Source organism: Cnephaeus nilssonii (genome assembly GCF_951640355.1).
Source record: "Cnephaeus nilssonii genome assembly, chromosome: 12".
NCBI lineage: Eukaryota > Metazoa > Chordata > Mammalia > Chiroptera > Vespertilionidae > Cnephaeus > Cnephaeus nilssonii.
Window position 1 is genome coordinate 53,978,955 of NC_137083.1, and position 23,924 is coordinate 54,002,878.

The window sequence follows — 23,924 nt, forward strand, 5'->3', positions numbered from 1 at the left end:
ATACCTCCCCACTCCCACCCGATAGGATTAACAGAAAAAGACAGGGAGGTGTGGTAGAAATACACAGGTGAAAAGAATAAAATATTGTACTACAATAACAAACTTAAGACTGGAGGAGAGCACAAAAGTCATATTGCTAGGTCCACTCATGTGATATCTAAATTACTCTGGTAAAACACAAACCAAAAAAAATGCCTCTACTAAAGAAAAGATGTATCAACAAAATATGATGATTATTTCAAAAGCTGTATAAACAGAATACTATTAAAATAAGTTTGGTGACAACATCTAAGGAACTGGCTTTTTCATTGATAATGAGATATTATATACTTGCATTTGTAGAGAAAAATGCTTTAACTTCAGGCATAATTAAATTTATAAAATGGCAAGGTGGAATTTTGCTCAAAGCAACTTTGGCTAATTAGCAAAATAAAACACTCATATTAAGTGGACTCTGAGAGTCTTTAGAGCAAGACCTTCCCCCAGGGCCAAACCTGGCTACCACCTCTTTTTTGTTTGTTTGTTTTTTTATACCTCTTTTTATAAATAAAGTTGTATTGGAACTCAGCCATACTCATATTAGATATTGTCTACGGCTATTTTCACTACACTACAGAGTTGAGTAGTTGTGATAGAGACTAAATGGCCTGCAAAGCCTAAATATTTATTATTTGGGCCTTTATAGAAAAAAGCTTACTGATCTCTGTCTTTAAAGTAAGAGAATTGACATTAATGAACTGAACTCTTACTATGTATAAGGCACTATGCTAGAAGCCTTAAATAAATTATTTTCATTAAATTCTCATAAGAAGCCTATTAAAAACATCTTCTTGTCCCCAGTTTACAAGCAAGAGAAAGTGATGGTCAACCGAGTTAAGAAACTTGCTCTGAGTGGCAGTCTTGCGATTCAAAAATCGAAGTCTAATTTTCAAATTCGGTGTTTTATACTTTTAAATGTCTTTAAAATAAAAAAACTGTAAACCTTCCTTTCTCCCTCTGGAAGAGTGGTGCTGCTCAGACAAGAAAGTTCATATAAAAGCTGGATTACTGGGTTCATGTTGAACCATGAGGTTCCTGTTTGTCTCATTCCTTACAGGTCCTTGCCAGTCCGTCCATGAAAAAACAGCTCAAAACTGAACTCATTATACCAGCAACTGCTTTAGTCACAGGGCAACTTTCCTTAAGCATTAGAACCTAGTTCAGTAAGATTAGGATTGCTGAATCTGTGTCTATTTTGTGTCCCCTATTTGTACAACAGTGATTTTATATTCATTCTTACCATGTAGGTCTGTTACAGGATTCATTACAACTTGTTGCTTTGAAATTGCTACATAGCTTTCATTTCTACGTGGTGACCAACTGTACACTTGTTCAAAGATAATATGAAATGCAGTGGCCAAAAAGAATAGTGAAGCCCCAGTCAACTTCAAAGTTAAGAGGGCAGATGAGCAATTATTTCTGCTCAAAAGATCCTCAAAATGGCCTTCCGAATACTATCAGCAGTCAACTGAGGTCAACTGCTGGAGGCTGATGTGTATGTCCAGTGTCTACTACCTAATTTTAGAAAGATACAGCTGTGCTGCAAGGATATCATGTATAGAGTTGAGATGATATTAATTTAAGGACTGCAAAGCTTAATGGTTAAGAGCTGTCTGTGGAGTCAGACTTCCTAGATCTCAGATCAAACACCTTAGTGTATCATCTTGGGCAAGCTGCTTATCTCTGATTCAGTTTCCTCATCTATAAAATGGAGATTGTTATCTCATTCACAGGCTTGTTGTAAAGATTAAATTAGCTAATACATGTAAGTGGTCACAAGATTATCTGGCACTTGGTAAACTTCCCATAAATATAAACTATTACAATTACTGGATATGACTTTTGCACATTGCCTTATGAACCCTCTTCTTTGTCATCACTTCCATATAACACTTTCAAAACTACTCTCTTCACATGTAACAAGAGATTTCATTTTACTTATTTCCTTTCTCTTAAAAGGAGTTTGTTGCTAATGAGGATTCAGTCATATGAAAGTCTGTTTTTTTCAACCTTTGTCATTTCATTCACATGTTTTCAGAAAAAAATGTCCAATCTATATAGCTATATAAACAACAAGGAGATGAAGAAAGAGGTGGCTTTCTTACCATTAAATGTTTGCTGTAAATGTGTAGGCAGAGGTGAATGGGAAAGTGTTGCTGCATGCTGAGCTCCTGGCTGTAAACCCTTTAGTAAATCTGAGAGGAAAACAGACTTGTCAGTGATCTTCTTAAATCTGGTTGAGCCCTCTGAGAGCAAAAATGAAAATAGTTTAATTTATCTAATGTAAGCACAGCCCTGACTTCAAAGGCCTTCTTAAATTAGAGTACATACATGTTAAAAAATTTACATATATAAATGTACTGTGAATGCAAACACTCAGCAAATCTGACTTCCTCTTATTATAAATTTCATTTAGAAATGTGGTATAGTGGTTCATTTAAAAATTATAAATAAAATCTCAGAGTCCAGTAATTTGATTATACATAGATAAAATACATTGCATTTCTTTTTAAAAAAATTCTATAATCTACACAAGTCCAACTGGTATAATGGGTATAATTTTGTTTCCTATTCTGTCAAACTAGGTAGCCAAGTAAACAAAGGGCCCCACTTACTCTGAGTTAAGCTATGGTGGAGAGCGGCTGAGGTAGATCCCGAGGTGGTTGTCACTCCAGCTGTGTCCGTTCCAAAGCCAAGTAGCTCCAAGGGAAACTGGAAGGGCATGGTCACTGGAACAAGGCCACCCAGCATCCCAAAAGGAGTCACATTTTGATTTGTTACAGACAAAGGTGATGTCATGAGAGTCAGAGGTGAGGCATTAGCCAATAATGATGCTCCTGCTGTGGACTGCAGAAACCAGGGGTCAAAATACATAAGAAATCAAATCTTTAACCTGAATTGATTTATTTAATATCCTCATGGGCACAAAACTATGTTTTATATTTGCTCTAACAGAAACCTTGATATAGCAATGAAGATGGAGGTGAACAATATAATTCAAAGAGCTACCAATATTGGTTTTGTCAATAATCCTATACTCAACTCTTCATCACGTTTAGACTCTTCCTTATTTTATTGCCTATATTAACACCCATTCACCCTCTCAATCCATTCACTTCTAACCTTAGATTCCCCTGGATCTGAACCAATTTCAATGTGGTCTCTGAAATTGCTTGGTCCCTTTGCTATTTGTCTTATACTCTTTCCTGGCACAGTCCCTGTAGTTGCTGCTACAGACTATTATTACTCTCTCAGAGCCCCTAACTCTGTGTCCTTTACTTTCATCCTAACACCTTGAAGAGATGAGAACACCTGGGATGTTCTTCCTCATCAGCCTCACCTGCCTCTTCTCCAAAAGTTATGACCTATGAACTGGCCTATTCCATGAATCCCATCAATGTAGAACTTCCTGGTACAAATAATCTAGTATTCGCACTTTTTCCATGTTTCCTCTGCCTTCTCATATACAGAGAATTCTTATCTCTTTAAAAAGTATTTTTTTTATTGATTTTTAGAGAGAGAAGAAGGGAGAAGGATAGAAATAGAAACATTTATGAGAGAGGAACATCATCAATCAGTTGCCTCCTGCACGGCCCCTACTGGGGATTGAGCCCGTAACTGAGGTACGTGCCCTTGACCGGAATTGAACCTGGGACCCTTCAGTTCGAAGGCTGACACTCCATCCACTGAGCCAAACCAGCCAGGACTCATCTCTTTTTACAAACACTTATTCCTGGCTCTTCCTCAACTCTAGAAACCACCAGACTTTATTTATATTCCTTTTATCCTCAAACTTACTGAATGACAGCCTCATTATTTAGTCTCTTTCCACATTATTGAGTCTCTCCTTAGCCCCGTAAGTTCATTTCCATCTCTCCTACTTTTCTGAGTTTAAACTCCTTAAGGTAAAGGTAAATTAGAGGGTGCTTTGACACTCCCCTATCTGTTTCTTTGTTTTTTTACAATATATTTTTATTGATTTCAGAAAGGAAGGGAGAGGGAGAGATAGAAACATCAATGATGAGAGAAAATCATTGATCAGCTGCCTCCTCCACGCCCTCTATTGGAAATCCTGCAACCGGGGCATGTGCCCTGACTGGGAATTAAACCGTGATCTCCTGGTTCATAGGTTGACATTCAACCACTGAGCAACACCAGCCGGGGCCCTACCTGTGTTTTAATGCTGTTTATGAATAAAAACATTGAAATAAATATGCTAAATATGCTAACACTGATGAACTTTCATTGAGCAATTACTTAAATATACTTTATTAAGCTAATTTAATTCTTTGAACAATTTTCTATACAGAAATTAAATAACTTTTCCCATTTTGACTTATTTCTTTTCTATGTGAATTTATCAACAAAGATTATAATAAGCTTTCTCAGTATTATCTATTATAGTTTCTGCAACTGTTAAGTTTTCTTTTGTAGCCTTATTTTACTAATTCTAAATTTCCCTGACCAAATATTTTACATGTTAGCCACTGTCAGGCTTATTTTACGTGTTGATTATTCAACCAGTAAACATTATTCATTAATAAAGGCTGTATCAATTTACTTAGTTAATATTTGAGAATAATATAGGTGATCTTCCCATCCATCTATGCCACATTACATAGTATATACTTAGTGGTCCATGCTACTGCTGCACATGACTTGCAGAACAACCTCAAGAAGCTTCCCATTCTGTTTTTTTCCACTCTCTCTCCAATAACCTTCCCTCCCATTATCTCCTTTAATTTTAATCTCTCAAATTTATACCCACACTCCTGACCTCTCATCTCAATTTCAATCCTGTATATCTAGAAGTTCAATGAAGAATCTAACTTGGATATCTATCACTCACCTACTTGGCATGTCCACAACTAAACATATCATCACCTGCTATGTTAACTGCTATCGTCAACAGTCTGGTTCTTACCTGCCACTTAGGTTTGACACCTTAGTTTTCAGGCATTAAAAAGTAAAGGACAAGGTGAGCTCGTGGGCAACATACACATTCTTTCTTTGTTTCCACAACTTCCTCTAACACTCAAGTATAAGTCTTTATCACTTTCTGCTTGGAATTAACTATCTTTTTTATTTTCCAATCTTTCTATTGTGCCAATCGTGATATAAAAAAGGGCACATTAAGAAAAGAATTACTAAGTAAAAACTAATAATAAGTGAAGCAATTTAGACAGAAAGGATCCTGCATCAATTTGAGAATTAACAACAGTTCTTCTTTTTAGTCATAATTCTATTGTAGTCTCAGGATAATAAAGAAAACTACTTTTCTGGAGGAGGCTAATTGAAGCATTAAAATCTATGGAAAATGCCCTGTCCAGTGTGGCTCAATTGCTTAGAGCGTCATCTCACACACCGAAAGGTCTCAGGTTTGATTCCTGGTCAGGGCACATACCTGGATTGGGGTGTGTACTCAAGGCAACCGATCCATCTCTCTCTCTCTCTCTCAAAAAAACCCCCCCAAAAGCAAAACCCCCAATAACCATAGATGGAAAATGTAAATTAAGGCAACTTCCAAAATTAAATAATTGAGTATTAGCAATAAAAAATGGTGTCATGCCGTAAGTGCCTAACATTTTTGTACGGTCAGCATTTCTGTATCTAATTTTGTTTATAAAACTAAAATGAAATATCAGATTATCTATGTTACATGGGTATAAATTTCTCTCTCCTAAAACATGGAGACCTTTCAAAGTGGGGCATCCCACCAGTGGTATCATTCAGAAGCACACAGGAGAAGCTGTCAACCTGAAGTAGGCAAACAGCTCAGGATAATGCCCCATAATCAAAAATACTTTGTATGATCTCCATATTTCATTCCCAGGGGAATATATGAAGAGAATCCTTGCTCTCTCTTCCTGTGGTTAGCATTACTTTTTTTTTTTTTAACCACATTTTGTATTTTGGTAAGTGCACCCACCCCCCTCATTCCCTACAACATCCAGAATGATCTTTAGAAATATTAGACCATACCACTGCCCTCCCTGTAAAAGACCCTCCAATAGCTTCCCACTGTACACAGAATAAATTCCAAAGTCTTTATCATGGCCCACAAGGTGCTTCATCACATGGTATTGTTGAACTCCAACCTCATCACCTACCCATCCCTTCCTAGTCTCACCATGCAGGTCTATGCGTCTTCTACAGGTCTACAGGCCTGTTTTTTCCTGTCTTCACACCCACCACCCACTTTTCCTGGATTGTTTGTTCCCTCTTATTTCCAAAGGCTGAATCCTGCTTATTCAATTCTCATCTTAAATGCTGCCTCCTCAAAGAGGCCATCCCCAACTCCCTAATCTATGTTAATAATAATCACACTTTATAATATTATTCCATTTTATTTTTTCATAACACTTCACATATTTTTAAAATTTGTGTTTTGTTTATTTTCCTACCTAAAATACTGTATATGCTCCATAAAGAGAAGGGGGTTTGAATATGAATGTTCACCCTATTTCCCCAGCACCTAGAACAGTGCCTGGCACATATTAAACACTTAGTAAGCATTTGCTTAACAAAGCAATTATTTTCAGAATTCTCAAGTGGCAAAGACAGGATTCATAGAAAGTTATTAAGTTGAAGGGCAAGAAAGAAGAGGAACACGTTGAGAGGAAAATTATTCAATAAAAAGCAGGTAGAGGTAATAATCTGAACCCAGGAAGATTTTAACTTCTGTTAAACTCAACACCTGTCACTTTCACTCTGCAAATGAGTAGACAGCTGATGATGTATTTCAGACAGGAGTTAAATACTTTGCAGCACAGATAGGAAATCTGTTTTTAGTGTTGGGAGTACTTGAGAGACAGGATCTAGAGGCCACAAGTAGCTGATAAGATTTCAGTGAGATGCTATATTAAAAAAACAAACAAACAAAAAACCCCCTTAGGTCACCAAAAGTTAGAAACAACCTTATTTAATTATTGACCTTTTCTTCAGTAAAACCAGTAAGAAGTGAACAAAAAGGATCAGATATGAAGGCAGGAACACTAAGGTCTCCAAATCATAAAGTCATTTTGGAGAGGAAGAAAACCAGGAAGGAGTACATTTTAGAAACACAAATTTTGTCATGTAGGTTCATGCTGAGAAACTAACTGATAAATAACTGGTATACCAAGTATCTGTGTTCTTTTAGCATAAATGATTACAAGAAGGATTCCTGGAAAAAAAAATTAAACTGCTAGATTCTGGAGATGACAAAGGATAAAGATTTAATGTTAAATTCAGAGAAAACAAAACAAGTGGAAAAAATTTTTTTTAACTCCAAGGAAAAACCCAAAATATTATAATAAGAAAGCAAATGAAACCATCGCATGTGATATTTAGCTCAAAAGAGACAATATTTTACATAGTCATGGATTTTACTAAAAGTTGTCATTTTACTCTTTCAGGAGAATGGGAAAAATATAAGGGACCTAAGAGCCTCATTTATCATGAGAAGTCAAAGACAATACTAAAAAAATAAATTAAGAGTCTCCCATTCATTCTTATTTAAAATCCCAGAGAAAAAGCAAAGAGAGTTAAAAGTAGTAAGCAGGAGGATATGGAGTAGGGAACTGCCATTTCTATTATAATCCTCTCAAATATTCTTTTGATCAAATTAAAGATTTGAAAAAGTCAGCATTTTAATAAAGGTAATACAAACAGGAATGTGGACTAACTTGCAGATTTAAGTTATAACTTAGACACAATCCCTAATCAGTTTGTTTTTAGTGTTACTTTCATATTTCTGATTAAAAGTAAAATTATATTGATAAAATATCAATAAATCCTAGTTCCTAGTTAATAAAATATCAGTTAACTGAATTTTGTTCTCTATTAGAATTCTGGAATCAATTCATTTCTAAGCCTACAGTAATGGCAGTGACAATTTTGGTTTTAAGTGTACATTGAATACCAATGCTTAGCTTGCACTGAATAGCAGAGAACCTCTACGAACACCAAGGGGAAAATTCTTTCATTACATGTTCATATTCCACATAACCAGGACGCAGTATAAAGTTAGAGCATTTTGTTAAGAGAACAGAATTCCATAAATCAATAAAAGTCACGTTTTCAAAGAATATTTAAGAACCTAAGACACATCATAAAATGTTACATTTTTAAAAAGCTTATTATGAAACAGAATATTATGTAAAACACACTTTCTTAAAAAAATCTAAAAAAGTACCAGGAAAATATACAGTGATGGAATAATGGATGATTTTTATTTTCTTTTTTGAATTTGCCTACAGTGAGCATGTAATTTCTTTCCAGTGTGGGGGTGATGTATTAAAGAAACTAAGTCAGTAATGTGAAAGTCTCAGAATATGAAGTGGGATATAGATGGAAACAATAACAGAGAAGATGATATGGAAGGCAGAGAGATAAAATACATGAGTAATAAAGAGTTCTCAAAAATTCTAGGCCAAATGGATCAGAAATAATTATCACATGTAATCGAATGAAATATTCTTGAGCTGAAAAAAAAAAAATAGCCAGGTTTGAAATTGAAGACTTTCCATGTTCTAGGCACAGAATTATTGAAAACAAGATAAACCAAGCCAAAGTCTGTAAACACTAGAATTTCAACAAAAGAGAGAAAATCTCACTAGCATTTAGGCAGAGAAAACACATCACTGATAAGACACCCTCATACTCCTCTATAATCCTAAATACAAAGTGTCAGTGGAACAGTATTTACAAAATTTGAAGTGAGACAATTAGTGACCCAAGAAATCTATAACTATTCAACTGTGAGAGCACAGAAATGACCAGATATGTAAGAGCTAAGGTAAAATAGCTTTCATTTTAGCCTTTTTGAAAATATTCTTTGAGTGAGGTACTCCTATTAACTGAGAGCTAATAGGGAAGGAAGCTTTGGTATAAAAGGATTACTGATACTAATTTGACAGAGAATTATAAATGAATAATTGCAAAATAAAATTTTTATTCAAAAAGACAGGTTAAAGGAAAAAATAACATGCATGTATAAATTTTATTAAATAAGACAGTTGGCAGGAGAAAGGGGACTATAATGGAGAACAAAGGAGACAAGTGAAGGTATGTTAAATTCCTAAGTTACTACTTTGTTCTGGACTTTAATAAGGTAGTTTTAAATATGCATTTTAGTTATGTCTTTCGACATTTTTGAAAGTGAGCAAGTATTACTTGAATGAAAAATAAATAAATCCACGTTCCAACAAAAATCTCACCCCCAAGTATCCCCATCACTGTGATGTCAACATTAGGAACATTCCTTGGCAATAAACTACTGGCTATTTGGCTATTACAAACAACCTATATATTATAATAAGGAAAGGTTATACACTAATACATTTTATCCCATGAATGTATATAACATACATACCTGCACACTGGCTGTTACCACTGAAGACCCTGAGGCAGAGGATGGTCTATGTGGAGTAGACAACGGTTTAGTAGCACCCTGTGTTCCACCTCCTGTTCCCCCAGATAGACTAGTCCTATTAGCTCCGCTTGAGTTAAGGTTGCTACCTCTGCTGGCAGGTGCATTCACTGCAATTCCACTCAAGCTATTCTTCCCAACAGTTCCAGTGGATGATGAGTTTGGTAGCTTTGATGAGGCCTGAAGATTTTTTGTAGACGAAAGGCCTGAAGTGCGATTAGAGGGCAATAAATTCAAGGTGGGAGACTGTCTGCTGATGTTTATTCCACTGGGTTGTTTATGGACTGGGTTGTTACTGCTGGAGTGGCTACTCTGGGCTACTAGTGCACTTGGACTGGAAGAACTTGAGGATACAGTAGGCTTGGGAGTTGGGTTGGATTTAGAAATAAGTTTAGTTGATACTGAAGGCTTAGCTGACAGAGAGGGCTTGGGTGAGGCAGAAGGCTTAGGTGAGGGCAAAGGTTTAGGGGATGTGGCAGGTTTGGGAGATGCGGCAAGTTTTGGGGATGCAGCCATTGAGAAGGGAGATTTGAAACCCTGCGTGGAGATTTGTGACACCATAGCCTTAGCTAAGTAGTTACTGGAGGTAGTGGTGCTAGGTACTGTCCTAGAAACCAGGGAGTGGGACCCTTGAGAACCATTTCCAGGTGAGGGAGTAGGTAAGGGAAGGCGGTACATAAGTGACTTATCTGAAGTCTTAACAAGTGGGGATGAACAGGAAAGCTGGGGATTATTACTTAATTTCACCACTGGGTTGCTCTGTGATTTACTAATGGTTGCTTGCAGTGGAGACACATAATTTTGTTGGACAGCTGAATGCTGGTGCACCTTTGTTACTTGCGTTAACGAAGAAGCATCTTGGGCCTCTGATGTTCCCAGAGCATGAGAGGAGGCAGCAACTTGGGCTTGGGAAGAAGAGGAGACGTGGGTCTGTGAAGAGGAAGAAGCATGAATCTGGCTTGACCTCTGTAGTCCTTGTTGAAGTAGCCTGGCTGGCAAAGGTTCTAAGGAAACTTTAGGGTTCTGAATTGAAGAACCAGCAATAAGGCCTGAAGAGATGCCAGTATGAGCTAAATCCTGGGGTTTCTTTGGTACTGGCCCTGTGTGACCAGCAATAAGACTAGATGAATGTGCAGTCTGAGCAGAATCTAGTTTTTTGGGAGTAGCCAGTGGCAGCTTACTCATTATACTTGCTAATTTTTCTTCTCTCAGTCCTGGACGAGGTTTTGCAGTTGGCATGCTTATCCTTGAGCCAGCTGGAGGGCCCTTGTTCCCATTGTTGATAACAGCTAAAGCTTCAGAAACAAGATCCAGTGCAGGTGGGTGGAAAGAAAGGTCTTCATCTAGTGAGTCATCAAGGCAGATCGTCTCCTGGGCTGGAGTAGAGCTAGAGCTGGTGGAGGCCATGGCAGATGTGACAGAACTTGAAGGACCACCAATTGAAGCCACCAAGGATGCAGGAGTTTTCTGGTCCTTTTTTGGACTACACTCCTAGTATAAACAGCATTGTATTAGAAAAAAATACAATGATAGATAAAAAGTTACAAGTACTGGTTTTTAAAAGACTAAGAAGTTCTCACGATTACTAAAATTCTACTAGAACTCTTCTTTAGAGACAGTAAAAACCAATTTTTTTTAAAGCATAGAGCGGATGTGGGAGGCAGTCAATCGATGCATCTCTGTGACATCGATGTCTCTCTCTTCCTTTCCCCTCTCATCCCCTCCCCTCCACTCTCTCTAAAATCATGGGGGAAATATCCTCTCTCCTTGGGTGGTGATTAAAAAGAACAAAAACAAACCCAGGCCCAAGGTCTTACATTATATATTGATTTATAGGACCACAGCACTTACCTTAACCATAGTGGGAAAGAATGGAGAGGAAGGGTCTTTACCATCACCTTCTAAGGTACTACAGTAAACAAGCTATTAAGAATGCTGTTGCACTCTAAAGTCCTGAGCAATTTTTCTAAGTTTCTGTTGTAAAAGCCCTGAATGAAAACCTCACTGCCTCTCAGAAGTCTGCATGATAACTGCATTAAGATCAAAATTGTCTGCTAGCATGAACGGCTAATGCAGATGTGACATGTTCACTTTGGCCTGCCATATAATTACACGATTAGTAAAAAATTCCATTATAATAAAAAGTACAAAAACTGTGGGTAGGGGAGTGTATCAGAATAATATTGGCAGTGTTACCAGTATAAAATTGCTGGTGTTTTTAAATATATATATATTTGTATTGATTTCAGAGAGGAAGGGAGGAGAGATAGAAACATCAATGATGAGAGAGAATCATTGACTGGCTGCCTCCTGCATGCCCCTCACTGGGGATGGAGCCCGCAACCTGGGCATGGGCCCTTGACCATAATTGAACCCGGGATCGTTCAGTCCGCAGGTCAACGCTCTAGCCACTGAGCCAAACAGGCTAGGGCTAAAATTGCTGTTTTAAATAACCTTATTAATATTTTTTCTTTATAAAATTAACAAATCAGGCCCTGGTCAGTGTGGCTCAGTTGGTTGGAGCTTCGTTCCATATACTGAAAGGTCCCGGGTTCGATCCCAGTCAGGGTATATACCTAGGTTGCCAGTTTGGTTAAGGTTGGGGTGCGTACAAGAGGCAACCAATCGCTGTTCTCTCTCTCTCTCAGACTGGTAAATATATCCTTGGGTGAGGGTTTAAAAAACCCAAACAAACAAACAAACAAACAAAACAAATCAGGCCCAGGGTGGGTAGCTCATTGTTTAGAGCGTTGTCCTGATACACCGAGGTTTTGGGTTCAATCCCCAATCAGGCCACATACAAGAAGCAATCAATGAATTCATAAGTGGAATGGCAAATCAATGTTTCTCTCTTTCTCTCCATTCTCTCTCCAAAATCAATAAATAAAGTTAAAAAACAATAACAAATCCACTGTACTGTGGAGATTTATATCAGCAGAAAAATTGTTCAGGACGTATACTCGAGTAAAAAAAGCAGGTTAGATATCCGTTGGAGGAACCAAGATGGCGGCATGGTTAAACAACTAATCTGCTGCCTCGAACAACAATTTCAAAAATACAACTAAAAGACAAAACGTCTACCACCCAGAACCACAGGAAAGCTGGCTGAGTGGAAGATTTACAACTAAGGAGAGAAAGGAGCACAAACGCTGAAAAGCTGAGGTACGGAGGAGCGCGAATCAGGCTGGCGGCGGGCGACTGGGCGTGCGGTTTTTCTTCAACCCGCAGGGAGACAAGCTCCCGATCACTCTGAAACCCAGTTTCTGGGGACTCGCGGGGGACCCAGACACCTACGGGGAAAAGCTGGACTCTCGGCCATCGGGTCAGAAAGTGAGAGTGACTTTTTTGCAGAGGAGCGCCCAGCAATCATTGTTTACTGCGCTGGAACGCGGGGCGCAGGGACTTGGAAACATGGAAAGGCAGAGACGGCTGACGACAGCCATTGCCGTTGGCCACGCCCCAGCCTAGTGACGCCCTGAGATCCCGCCCCGCCCTGAGGCCCGCCCCGCACATTCTACAAACCTGCCCAGGCTCCACACAGCGGCTTTTGCATATAAATGGCCTGTTCTGTGGCAGCTTAACCAAATAAACTGCAGCTCCAGTCAGACTGCTCCAAAACCGCCCAAGCAAAGGAGGAGAAAACTAGTTCTTACTGTAGCTCCTGCTGGGGGGCACACAGTACACAAGGGTACACCAAGAGGGTCCACCTCAAGTAACTGAGAGGCTGACCCATTGAACCAATAGGACACCTAGTACACAAAGCTACCCTACCAATTCAGGGAAGCAGCGAAATGAGGAGGCAAGGAAACAGATCACAAACCAAAGAAATGGAGGAGAACAAGCGACTGGACATAGAGTTCAAAACCACGGTTATAAGGTTTTTCAAGAATTTCATGGAAAAGGCCGATAAATTCAATGAGACCCTCGAAGATATGAAAAAGGACCAACTAGAAATTAAACATACACTGACTGAGATAAAAAATATTATACAGAGACCCAACAGCAGACTAGAGGATCGCAAGCATCAACTCAAAGATTTGGAATACAAAGAGGTCAAGGACACTGCTCCAGAGAAGTATGAAGAGAAGAGAATTCAGAAAGTTGAAGATAGTGTAAGAAGCCTCTGGGACAACTTCAAGCGAACCAACATCAGAATTATGGGGGTGCCAGAAGAAGAGAGAGAGCAAGGTGCTGAAAACCTATTTGCAGAAATAATGAATGAAAACTTCCCCCACCTGATGAAAGAAATAGACTTACAAGTCCAGGAAGCACACAGAACCCCAAACAAGAGGAATCCAAAGAGGACCACACCAAGACACATCATAATTAAAATGCCAAGGGCAAAAGACAAAGAGAGAATCTTACAAGCAGCAAGAGAAAAACAGTTAGTTACCTACAAGGGAGCTCCCATACGATTATCAGCTAATTTCTCAACAGAAACCATGCAGGCCAGACGGGAGTGGCAAGAAATATTCAAAGTGATGAATAGCAGGAACCTACAACCAAGACTACTCTACCCAGCAAAGCTATCATTCAGAATTGAAGGGCAGATAAAGAGCTTCACAGATAAGAAAAAGCTAAAGGAGTTCATAACCACCAAACCAGTATTATATGAAATGCTGAAAGGTATTCTTTAAAAAGAGGAAAAAGAAGAAGAAAGATAAAAATTATGAACAACAAATACATATCTATCAACAAGTGAATCTAAAAGTCAAGTGAATTAAAAATCTGAGGAACAGAATAAACTGGTGAACTTAATAGAATCAGAGGCATAGAATGGGAATGGATTGATAATTCTCAGGGGGAAAGGGGTGTCTGTGTGGGGGGTATGGGAAGAGACTGGACAAAAATCATACACCTATGGATAAGGACAGTGGGGGGGAGGTAAGGGCAGAGGGGGGGTGGGAACTGGGTGGTGGGAGATATGGGGGGAAAAAGGAGAAACAATTGTAATCTGAACAATAAAGATTCATTAAAAAAAAGAAAAAAAAAAAAGCAGGTTATCCCACTGACACAAAATGTTAACTCAATCTGGATAAATGAATGGTTGGAAAGATAGATGGAAGGAGGTGAGGTAGGGGCAAAGATCCAGAAAAAGGGAGGGCACCTGTGAACCAGAAAGTTACAAGTCTTTTTTTTTCTATGAGTGAGCAGAAATTTCTACTTTTCTCCTTCTTACTTTTCTCTATTGTTTGCATGTTCTACTGTAAGCATGTCCTTATATTACCTTTCTAACTAAAATAGATATCTGAGGGATGGGGAAAAAAGTCAGCAATACAGTTTTCCATTTTGGGGAAAGGAAAAAGTAATTTAATAACAAACAAACAAAACAGGTAACTTCCCTATAGTATCCTAACACTTCCATTATTAGAGTTCGGATAAATTAATCACATCTAAACAGATGTATCAAAAATTTAAAAACTCTCAATGAAGGGTATTAGTTGTTTAAAAATAAGGTGTGAAAATAAAGCATGAACTCAACAGATTTAATAAAATATTGTCTCAATATCATTTAGAAGACAAAGTAGTTTGGTTACTAAAAAAAAAGAACAGTGCTGCTCTGTATTCAAAGAGCCTCTAAAATTAAAGAAGGCACACAGCTGGTGTGGCTCTCTTACATTGATGTTTCTTTCTCTCTCCCTTCCTTTCTAAAATCAATAAAAATAAACAAACAAAAACTTTTTACATATAGCTGGTGGGAAGGCCAAATCTGTCCAGAGTGGCTCTGCCCCACCTTTAACAACAAAAGCCCTGGCTAGCGTGGCTCAGTTGCTTGGGCATTGTCCCATGCTCCGAAAGGTCACTGGTTTAATTCCTGGTCAGGGCCCATACCCAGGTTATGGGATAAATCCCTAGTCGGGGTGCATGCTGGAGGCAATCAATGTTTCTCTCTCACATCAATGTTTCTGTCTCTCTCCCCCTCTAAAATAAATAAAAACCTATCTAAAAAATAAACCAATCAATTAATTAAATTAAAAAGAATGCATTTCAACAGTCATCATTATGACTAATATAAGACTTAATTCAGAACTTACCTTTACTTTGGGTTTAGGTGCAGGAATCACCTTTTTCTTTGCCCTAACACAAAAAATTAAAAAGGAGGGCATTTCAGTAGCAGTTAGGTCACTCATTAGGAAAGTGTAACATAATCTTGTAATTACATGGGTAAATAATTTCTTCTGCTATTTGGAAAACTCTTTGAAGGAAGGAACTATATGTAAGTGCTCAATTCATATGTGAATAGACAGCAACATTTCCCCCAATTTTGATACACAACCAAAATATAAAATGTAGGATGATAAAGTTCTTTTAAAAATTAAATGTGAATATTCACAATAAAATAAAAATAACTCAAAATAGGCTAACAAAGTTGCCTAAGGCTTTTCACTTCAAAGAACTGGTAAAAATTTATAATTATTTATAGGAAAACAGCTTTGAAAAACTTCCAGCTCAAATTAAATCATGCTAAGAAATTGTAAATGAGATATTTAAAAAACAAAACAAAACAAAGCCCTTGCCCAATAGCTCAGTTGGTTAGAATGTTAACCCAATATGCCAAGGTTTCTGGTTCAATCTCTATCAGGGCACATACAAAAGTCAACCAATGAATGCATGAATATGTGGAACAACAAATCAATGTCTCTCTATCTCTACACCCCCTTCTCTATCTTTCTAAAATTAAAATAGCAGTCAGTCAATAAAACATTAAAACAAAACACAAAATCCTTAGGATTTTAAAGGAAAAGAAGTTTTTCCCAGCTGGTGTTGCTCAGTGGCTGTATGTCTACCTATGAACCAGAAGGTCACCTTTTGATTCACAGCCAGGGCACATGCCTGGGTTGCAGGCTCTATCCCCAGTATGGAGCATGCAGGAGGCAGCTGATCAGTGGTTCTCTCTTATCATTAATGTTTCTCTCTCTCTCCCTTCCTCTCTGATATATATATTTATGCGCGCGCAAGCACGCGCGCGCACACACACACACATATGTATTTTTTACAAAATTGTGTCTTTGAATTTTTTTCCCAATTACAGTTGACATACAGGTTTTCTTTCATTTTTAAAAAAATATATTTTATTGATTTTTACAGAGAGGAAGAGAGGAATAGAGAGTTAGAAACATTGATCAGCTGTCACCTGCACACCCCTCATTGGGGATGTGCCTGCAACCAAGGTACATGCCCTTGACTGGAATTGAACCTGGGACCCTTCAGTCCACAGGCCAACGCTCTATCCACTGAGCCAAACCATTAGGGCCATTTTAAAAAATGTTTTAAAAAATTATTTTTTAACATAAATACTCAAATAAAAATGTTGAAACTATCAAAAAAAAAGGCAAGAAAAAATACCACGGAAACTTTGGAAGCCAGTGTGAAAAAGTTTGAAGATTAAAACACTCATAAGTTCCATAGTAGGAGGAAGTACTCAAATATTTGTTGAATAATTGAAGGGTTGACAAGCTAAAATACCTCACATTGTTTGAATATTTGTATTTCACTAAGCATTGTATGAATATCTGTTTCACTTAATTGAATGTCATTACTTAGATTAACAAATATCTTAATTAAAACTGCCAATCTACAGCTTTATTAAGACAACAGTAATTTTTAAAGTGTGTGTGTGGTTTTTTTTTATGTGTTTTTTTTTAATAAAGAGCACTTGAGCAAAAGATTTCCAGGCTCACCTATCCCATAGATTCCTACTTTCTGGTACAAAACAAAACAGAAAATTAGTCATATGTATCTCCCCACCGAAGGATAACTAAATCACTTGCAACAAAGTACACCTATAATATACTAGAGGCACACGTTGCACAAAGATTTGTGCAAGAACAGGCCTTCCTTCCCCTGGCTGCCAGCACCGGTTTTCCTCTGGCACCCGGGACCCAGGCCTTCGCTCCGGCCGCCACCTTCCACCTTCACTCTGGCCAGAGCCGCTCCTGTACCTCCCTCCCCACCCTTGCCCCCTCATAGCAGGCGTCCTGCCCCACCCGGCCACTCTGCGCCTGCATATGCAAATTAACCCACCATCCTTGTTGGGTTGATTTGCATATTCACTCCTGATTGGCTGGTGGGTGTCACGGAGGCACGGTCAATTTTGCATGTTTCTCTTTTATTAGTGTAGATGAAACCAAGCTATTCCACATTTATACTAATTTCTCTTTTATTAGTGTAGATGAATCCAAGCTATTCCACATTTATACTAAAGTAATAAAAGTAAGAATTGAAAACCACAACTAGCTCAATACATCTCTGATGGTGTACTAAGAAAATATCCTTCCTACCAACTGCAAAAAAATTCCATCTATTATAACTTATACAAGGAGAGGGGGAATTTTGTAATATTACCCAGAGGATGTTACCAAGACCTCTTAGCAGAATACTGAATTAGAGTGCTCAGTAAATTCTCAGTAACTTGCTAAATTTTATTCTTTATTAACCCCTTAATACTACACTTTTAGGCTATAGAAAATTAGCCCTAAGTTGAAGGTAAAAATAAAATTCTGTTGAGTTAACCAGTATTCATTAAAAATGTAACCATGCCTTTTATTACTGCCTGTGAGGAGGATAAGAGAGCTTTCTTTAGTAATCACATCACTAAGGAAATACCTGGTTTTGAACAAAAGGAAGGACATGAAGAGTAGGTTAACTCTGTGGAATAAAACACTCTGCAAGGCCAGGAAGTGTAGGTATGTATACTGAACTGTCTTGGAAAGCACAGGTGTAGGGTTACCTAAGTAGATAGTCATTAACGGGGAGAAAAAGGGCACAAAAGAACTGAAGGGCACAGACCTAGGTTACGGTATGTTATGGTTCCCAAGAACAAAGGAAACCACCAGAGCCTTGTTGTTTACATGGCTCCTTACTACCATATCTCAGGCCAATACATGTTAACATTATGGATTCAGGTTTTTGGAAACTACCCTGAGAACTGTTCAATAGATAAGTGTGTTTGAGGTCTATATAGTCAAAGGTAAAAATGATCTTTTTAAAAGAGGCATTGGTAACACGGAGATTGTCTAAATGTACGTTTAAGTCAGGTTTCAACTAGCATTCAATAAATGATACTTCTGTTTACTAAAGCACGTGATTTGAATAAAAATAGAGTCTGAATTTACTCACGGGGCAGAAGTAAGATGATTATGCACGCTCCGACTTTCCTTAAAAAGCATTCTGGAAAATTTAAAGGACACAATTAATTTTTTATAGTAGATAAATAACATGATAATCACTTTATCATTTTTAATCATTGATTTTCAACAATATATTATTTGCTTACCAAATAAGAGTTATCAGTAAATTCAATAATCGATCTTACACAGAGTTTTATATTTCCTCTATTTTAAATCTTTAACAGATCAACAGATGTTTTCTGTTCATTTAAGATGGAATGCTTTAAGATGACAGGTTGAGACAGCCAAGTCTAATACTTAACTCTTTAAACTGTAAATTAGTTTTTGAGATACTACTCTATATTGAATACTTTCAACAGAACCTATGGTTATGCTTCTAAATCTTGTATTCAGTCCCTTTTCTTCACAATACCCATATGAAGTTCCCCTTCCAAAGTTCAAAACCATCTTTCTCCCTACTACAAAATTTAGAGATGAAAAAGTAAAAGTGGTCGGTTAAAAAAAAATCACCTTTATGTATATTCTACATCTCTATGTCCATGTGACTCATTCTTTAGTCTTTTAAGTACTTGAAGTTTGCAAAACACAGATCATCTGAGATGATTATACAGAATTTTAAACACATTAGATTCTTAGCAAAATGAATTTCATGTATGTGTGTGTATATATGTATCGTTAATAACAGCCAATAAGAAGGAAGTAAATAAATAAAATCTAGGATGTCATATTTCTTACCTTGCCTGCATCCAGCCCTTAGGCCACAATGGTTTCACCTCTGTCTCCATAAAGGATTTAAGATAATCCTCAGCAGACTGGCTTTTATTTGGCTCTAACTCATAGCATCCCAATTTGATCTCAACAAGGTTACATAACAAAGTTCTAAACAGATTAAAAATATATATTTATATATAAATCTGACTGAAAAGTTGTAGAAAATTAAGCTTGAAACAGATTTTTTATAAAGCACATAAATCTGACAGCAACAGTAAAGAATTATTATCTGAAGAAATCAGAAGATGACATGAAGATAAATAATTTCTATCATATATTATTCATTGCACTATAGCCAAATCCCCACATGAAACAATTTCCTTTGATACCTTTAATCTAGGCACCAAATACTGAGATAGTCCTACAACTAAACCCTTACTTGGGGTACCGAACTGCTGACAAGCAAGATGACTGACTACATAAGTATATTGAGTCCTTCACCTTCTGAAACCAGTACATGACTTACTCAATAAATAATTAGCTTTAAAAAACCATTATATAAAAATAAAAGTGATAACATTCTAAAAATATTAGGACCATGTCAACCTTCTCTTGAATAAATTTTTTCTATATACTTATCTTTGGTTGTTCCCAATCTAGTCTTCGACTTATTGTAGATTCTTTTTATGAAAACCTTACATCTCCATTATCTACTTAGTTACAAGTCAAGGCTTTGGTTATATCTTACCTAATGGTGTCATCCCAGTGGAATTTCTTTCTTGGTCCTATGACACGTTTCCCTGGTTTCTCATCATCATCTTCCTCGGATCCATTTTTCTCTCGTTCTTCATCTGTTTGCAACCTAAAAATAAAAAACATTTTATGAAGCAGAGTTTTAATTCAACATTGCATATAATAATACACTCCCTAGAAACTTGTTGAAATGCTTAATTGGATGTTAATTCAAAAGACACGGTAAATAGGGAATCTACCTTTCTACATAATACTATGAATTTCATTTGGGGTTATAAAGTCATTTGGTAAATAAGGTCTTCAAAGTATAATATAAAGGCATGAATACTTATTTTTTAGTTCAGAATATATTTGTGTCCAATCTCAGACAGTCAAGTTGGTCAACATGTGAAATGTCTGACCAGTATCAGTTCTTGCTTTGACCACACCCATACAATAAATCAACAGACCTTTCGCCTTTGAAATCAAAGCAACTAAGTGGGAAGTGAAGTGTCATTTAGAATATACTTATTAGGTAAGTTTTAAATATTTTGATAAAGACCCACCTATTGGCATAATACCCACATATAGTACAAAGATGCAAATATACCATTTTAGAGGTAAATGTAGATGTCTACTTGGTGATAAAGTCCACTTAACACCAACCCTTAACATCTAAATATTTATCAAACAAAACCCAGTTCAAATAGAGTAAGTACATACTTGGCACACTTAGCTTGACTACGAGCCTGGCAGTCCTCCTGGTATTTAAATAGCTGTTGAGGCATGACATTGCTAACAGCCAGTTTCAGTTTTTGCAGAGGTTCTCTTAAACGATCATCCTGAGAAACAAATAAAATTTTTTCAAACATATTTATAAAATTTAATTTGTAAGCAGGTCCTCAAATGATTAACATTTATGCTTTTAGACGTTAATTATAGATATGAAATGTTTATATATTTAAATACAGACATTGGTTTTACAACACTGACTTTTCATAACGCACACTGGATATAAAATTAGTATGACCATATTTCCCAGGTAGCCAAGGAGAATCTCAGGTTTTGCCTACTGCCCTAGCATAATTATTAATAACTAGAGGCCAGGTGCACGGATTTGTGCACGGGTGGGGTCCCTAGGCCTGGCCTGTGCGGATTGGGCCAAAACTGGCCCTCCAACATCCCCAGAGGGATCCCGGATTGTGAGAGGGCAGTTCTTGGGTGACACATCCTGGAATTGGGGTCCCTCCTCTCTGGTTCCAGGTGTGTCACCCGAGACCCTCAACTGCCATGTCACCGCAGCTCGGCAGCTCCTGCGTTGAATGTCTGCCATCTGGTAGAGGCTTGAGTGGAGGCTTCATAGCTACTGACTGCTCAATTAGGCTTTTACATATATACTAGAGGCCTGGTGCATGAAATTCGTGCATGGTGTGTGTGTGTGTGTGTCTCTCAGCCCAGCCTGCACCCTCTCCAATTTGGGACCCCTCAAGGGATGTCCGACTGCCGGTTCAGGCCCGATCCTGGTAGGATCGGGCCTAAACGGGCAGTCGGACATCCCTTTCAAAATCCAGGACTGCTGGCTCCCAACCGCTTGCCTGCCTGCCTTCCTGACTGCCCCTAACCGCTTCTGCCTGTCAGCCTGATCACCGCCTAACCACTCCCCTGCCAGCCTGATTGCCCCTAACTGGCCTCCACTGCAGGCCTGGTCACCCCCAACTGCCCTCCCTTGCAGACCTGGTCCCTCCCAACTGCCCTCCCCTGCTGGCCATCTTGTGTCTACATGGGGGCAGCCATCTTTGACCACATGGGGGCAGCCATATTGTGTTGAAGTGATGGTCAATTTGCATATTACTCTTTTATTAGATAGGAAGGAGGATAGAGGCCTGGTTCACGGGTGGGGGCCAACTGGTTTGCCCTGAAGGGTGTCCCGAATCAGGATGGGGGTTCCCCTGGAGAGTGGGGTGGCCTGGGTGAGGGGCCTGTGGTGGTTTGCAGGCTGGCCATGCCCCCCGGCGACCCAAGAGGAGGCCCTGGTATCTGGGATTTATTTATCTTCTATAATTGAAACTTTGTAGCCTTGAGCGGAGGCCAAGGCAGGCCAGGGCTGCCGAAGTTTGGCTTCCTCCATTGCCGGGGGCAACTCAAGCCTCCTGTTCTCTCCAGCTCCATGGCTGCCGCCATTTTTGTTGGGATTTATTTATCTTCTATAATTAAAACTTTGTAGCCTTGAGTGGAGTCCAGGGCCGGCCAGGGTGTGCAGGAAGCTTGGCTTCCTCCATTGCCGGGGGCAACTCAAGCCTCCTGTTGTCTCCAGCTCCATGGCTGCCACCATTTTTGTTGGGATTTATTTATCTTCTATAATTGAAACTTTGTAGCCTTGAGTGGAGTCCAGGGCTGGCCAGGGTGTGCAGGAAGCTTGGCTTCCTCCATTGCCAGGGAAACCCAAGCCTCCTGCTCGCTCTGTGGCCACAGCCATCTTGGTTGGGTTAATTTGCATACTCATTCCTGATTGGCTGGTGGGCATGGCTTGTGGGCGTAGCGGAAGTACGGTCAATTTGCATATTACTATTTTATTTATTTATTTTATTGATTTTTCGCAGAGAGGAAGGGAGAGGGATAGAGGGCCAGAAACATCGATGAGAGAGAGACATCGACCAGCTGCCTCCTGCACACCCCCCACCGGGGGATGTACCCGCAACCAATGTACATGCCCCTGACCGGAATCGAACCTGGGACCTTCCAGTCTGCAGACCGACGCTCTATCCACTGAGCCAAACTGGTTTCGGCCATATTACTCTTTTATTAGATAGGATATAGAAAGATACTCCTTTACGTTAGAAATGTTTCATGTTTGGCTGACAAATTACATGAATACTTTAACTGTAATACAAATAATTAAATAGATAACAAAATCTACATTGTGCAGACCACTACTGGGTAATCTCATTATGATGGGGAACAAGTACCACAAGGAGAGAAACTGCTTTGGAACACTGCAACACATGATACAGTGTGGAAGACTACCAACAGGATGTTGGTTGGCATCCTGTTCTCTCATTTATTGTTAGTAATTGTGACTTATGTTGCAAGCAAAAATGCAAAGTAAGGCCAAAAGAAAAAGGAAATTGGGAAACTCTTATTCACATGGGTTCAGGGCAAAAAGCAAGTAAATTTGTATCTGACAGCTTTAATTAACCAATTAAATTATTTTCATCTTGCAAGTAACAATATATGTAATTATTAAAACACATTTTTATTACTGTTGTAGGTACAGAAATATTATAAAACTTTGCTTTTCTTCACTGTCACAACTATTTTTAAAATGTGACTTCTGGTAAGGAGAAGATTTTTAGGAATGCATTAACCATGTTATGGCAGGTATATTTTACAAATTAAAACATTTTATTTTATTAATAAACATTTATCTTATTAATAAGACCAAACTCAAATATTATTACTAATAAGAATTTACCTCTTTCAGGCATGCCAATGAATATTATTGCAACATGAAAGTGTCAGCTATAAAATCCCATTTTTCAAAATGTGAACACTCAGTATCACATGGTTCCTGGGTGATAGTGTTCACACAGAAGTAAAACTGTATGGAGGCACGCTCTCCCCTTTCTTCCCTCTCAGGCCTTCATCTTCTTCTTCTTTTTTTTTTTTTTAAAAAAAAATATATTTTATTGATTTTTTTACAGAGAGGAAGGGAGAGGGAGAGTTAGAAACATCGATGAGGGAGGAACATCGATCAGCTGCCTCCTGCACAACCCCTACTGGGGATGTGCCCGCAACCAAAGTACATGCCCTTGACCGGAATCGAACCTGGGACCTCTCAGTCCACAGGCTGATGCTCTATCCACTGAGCCAAACCGGTTTTGGCCATCTTCTAAACTCTA

The 23,924-nt window shown here is 38.4% G+C and overlaps 1 protein-coding gene across 3 annotated transcripts in view; it reads right to left on the bottom strand.

Annotated features, from left to right (window-relative positions):
- UBN2 (ubinuclein 2) overlaps nt 1-23,924 on the bottom strand; it is a 103,435-nt gene that overhangs the window by 25,511 nt on the left and 54,000 nt on the right. For 2 of the 3 annotated variants that reach the window (XM_079785789.1, XM_079785788.1), the window contains exons 9-16: nt 20,749-20,867; nt 20,042-20,155; nt 19,318-19,461; nt 18,572-18,622; nt 15,487-15,529; nt 9,395-10,942; nt 2,655-2,886; nt 2,145-2,234 (exon numbers count right to left, since the gene is read on the bottom strand). In XM_079785789.1, coding sequence (XP_079641915.1) covers nt 2,145-2,234; nt 2,655-2,886; nt 9,395-10,942; nt 15,487-15,529; nt 18,572-18,622; nt 19,318-19,461; nt 20,042-20,155; nt 20,749-20,867 — 2,341 coding nt within the window. The remainder of the gene's footprint in view (nt 1-2,144; nt 2,235-2,654; nt 2,887-9,394; nt 10,943-15,486; nt 15,530-18,571; nt 18,623-19,317; nt 19,462-20,041; nt 20,156-20,748; nt 20,868-23,924) is intronic. The other variant, XM_079785790.1, reaches the window with a different exon arrangement.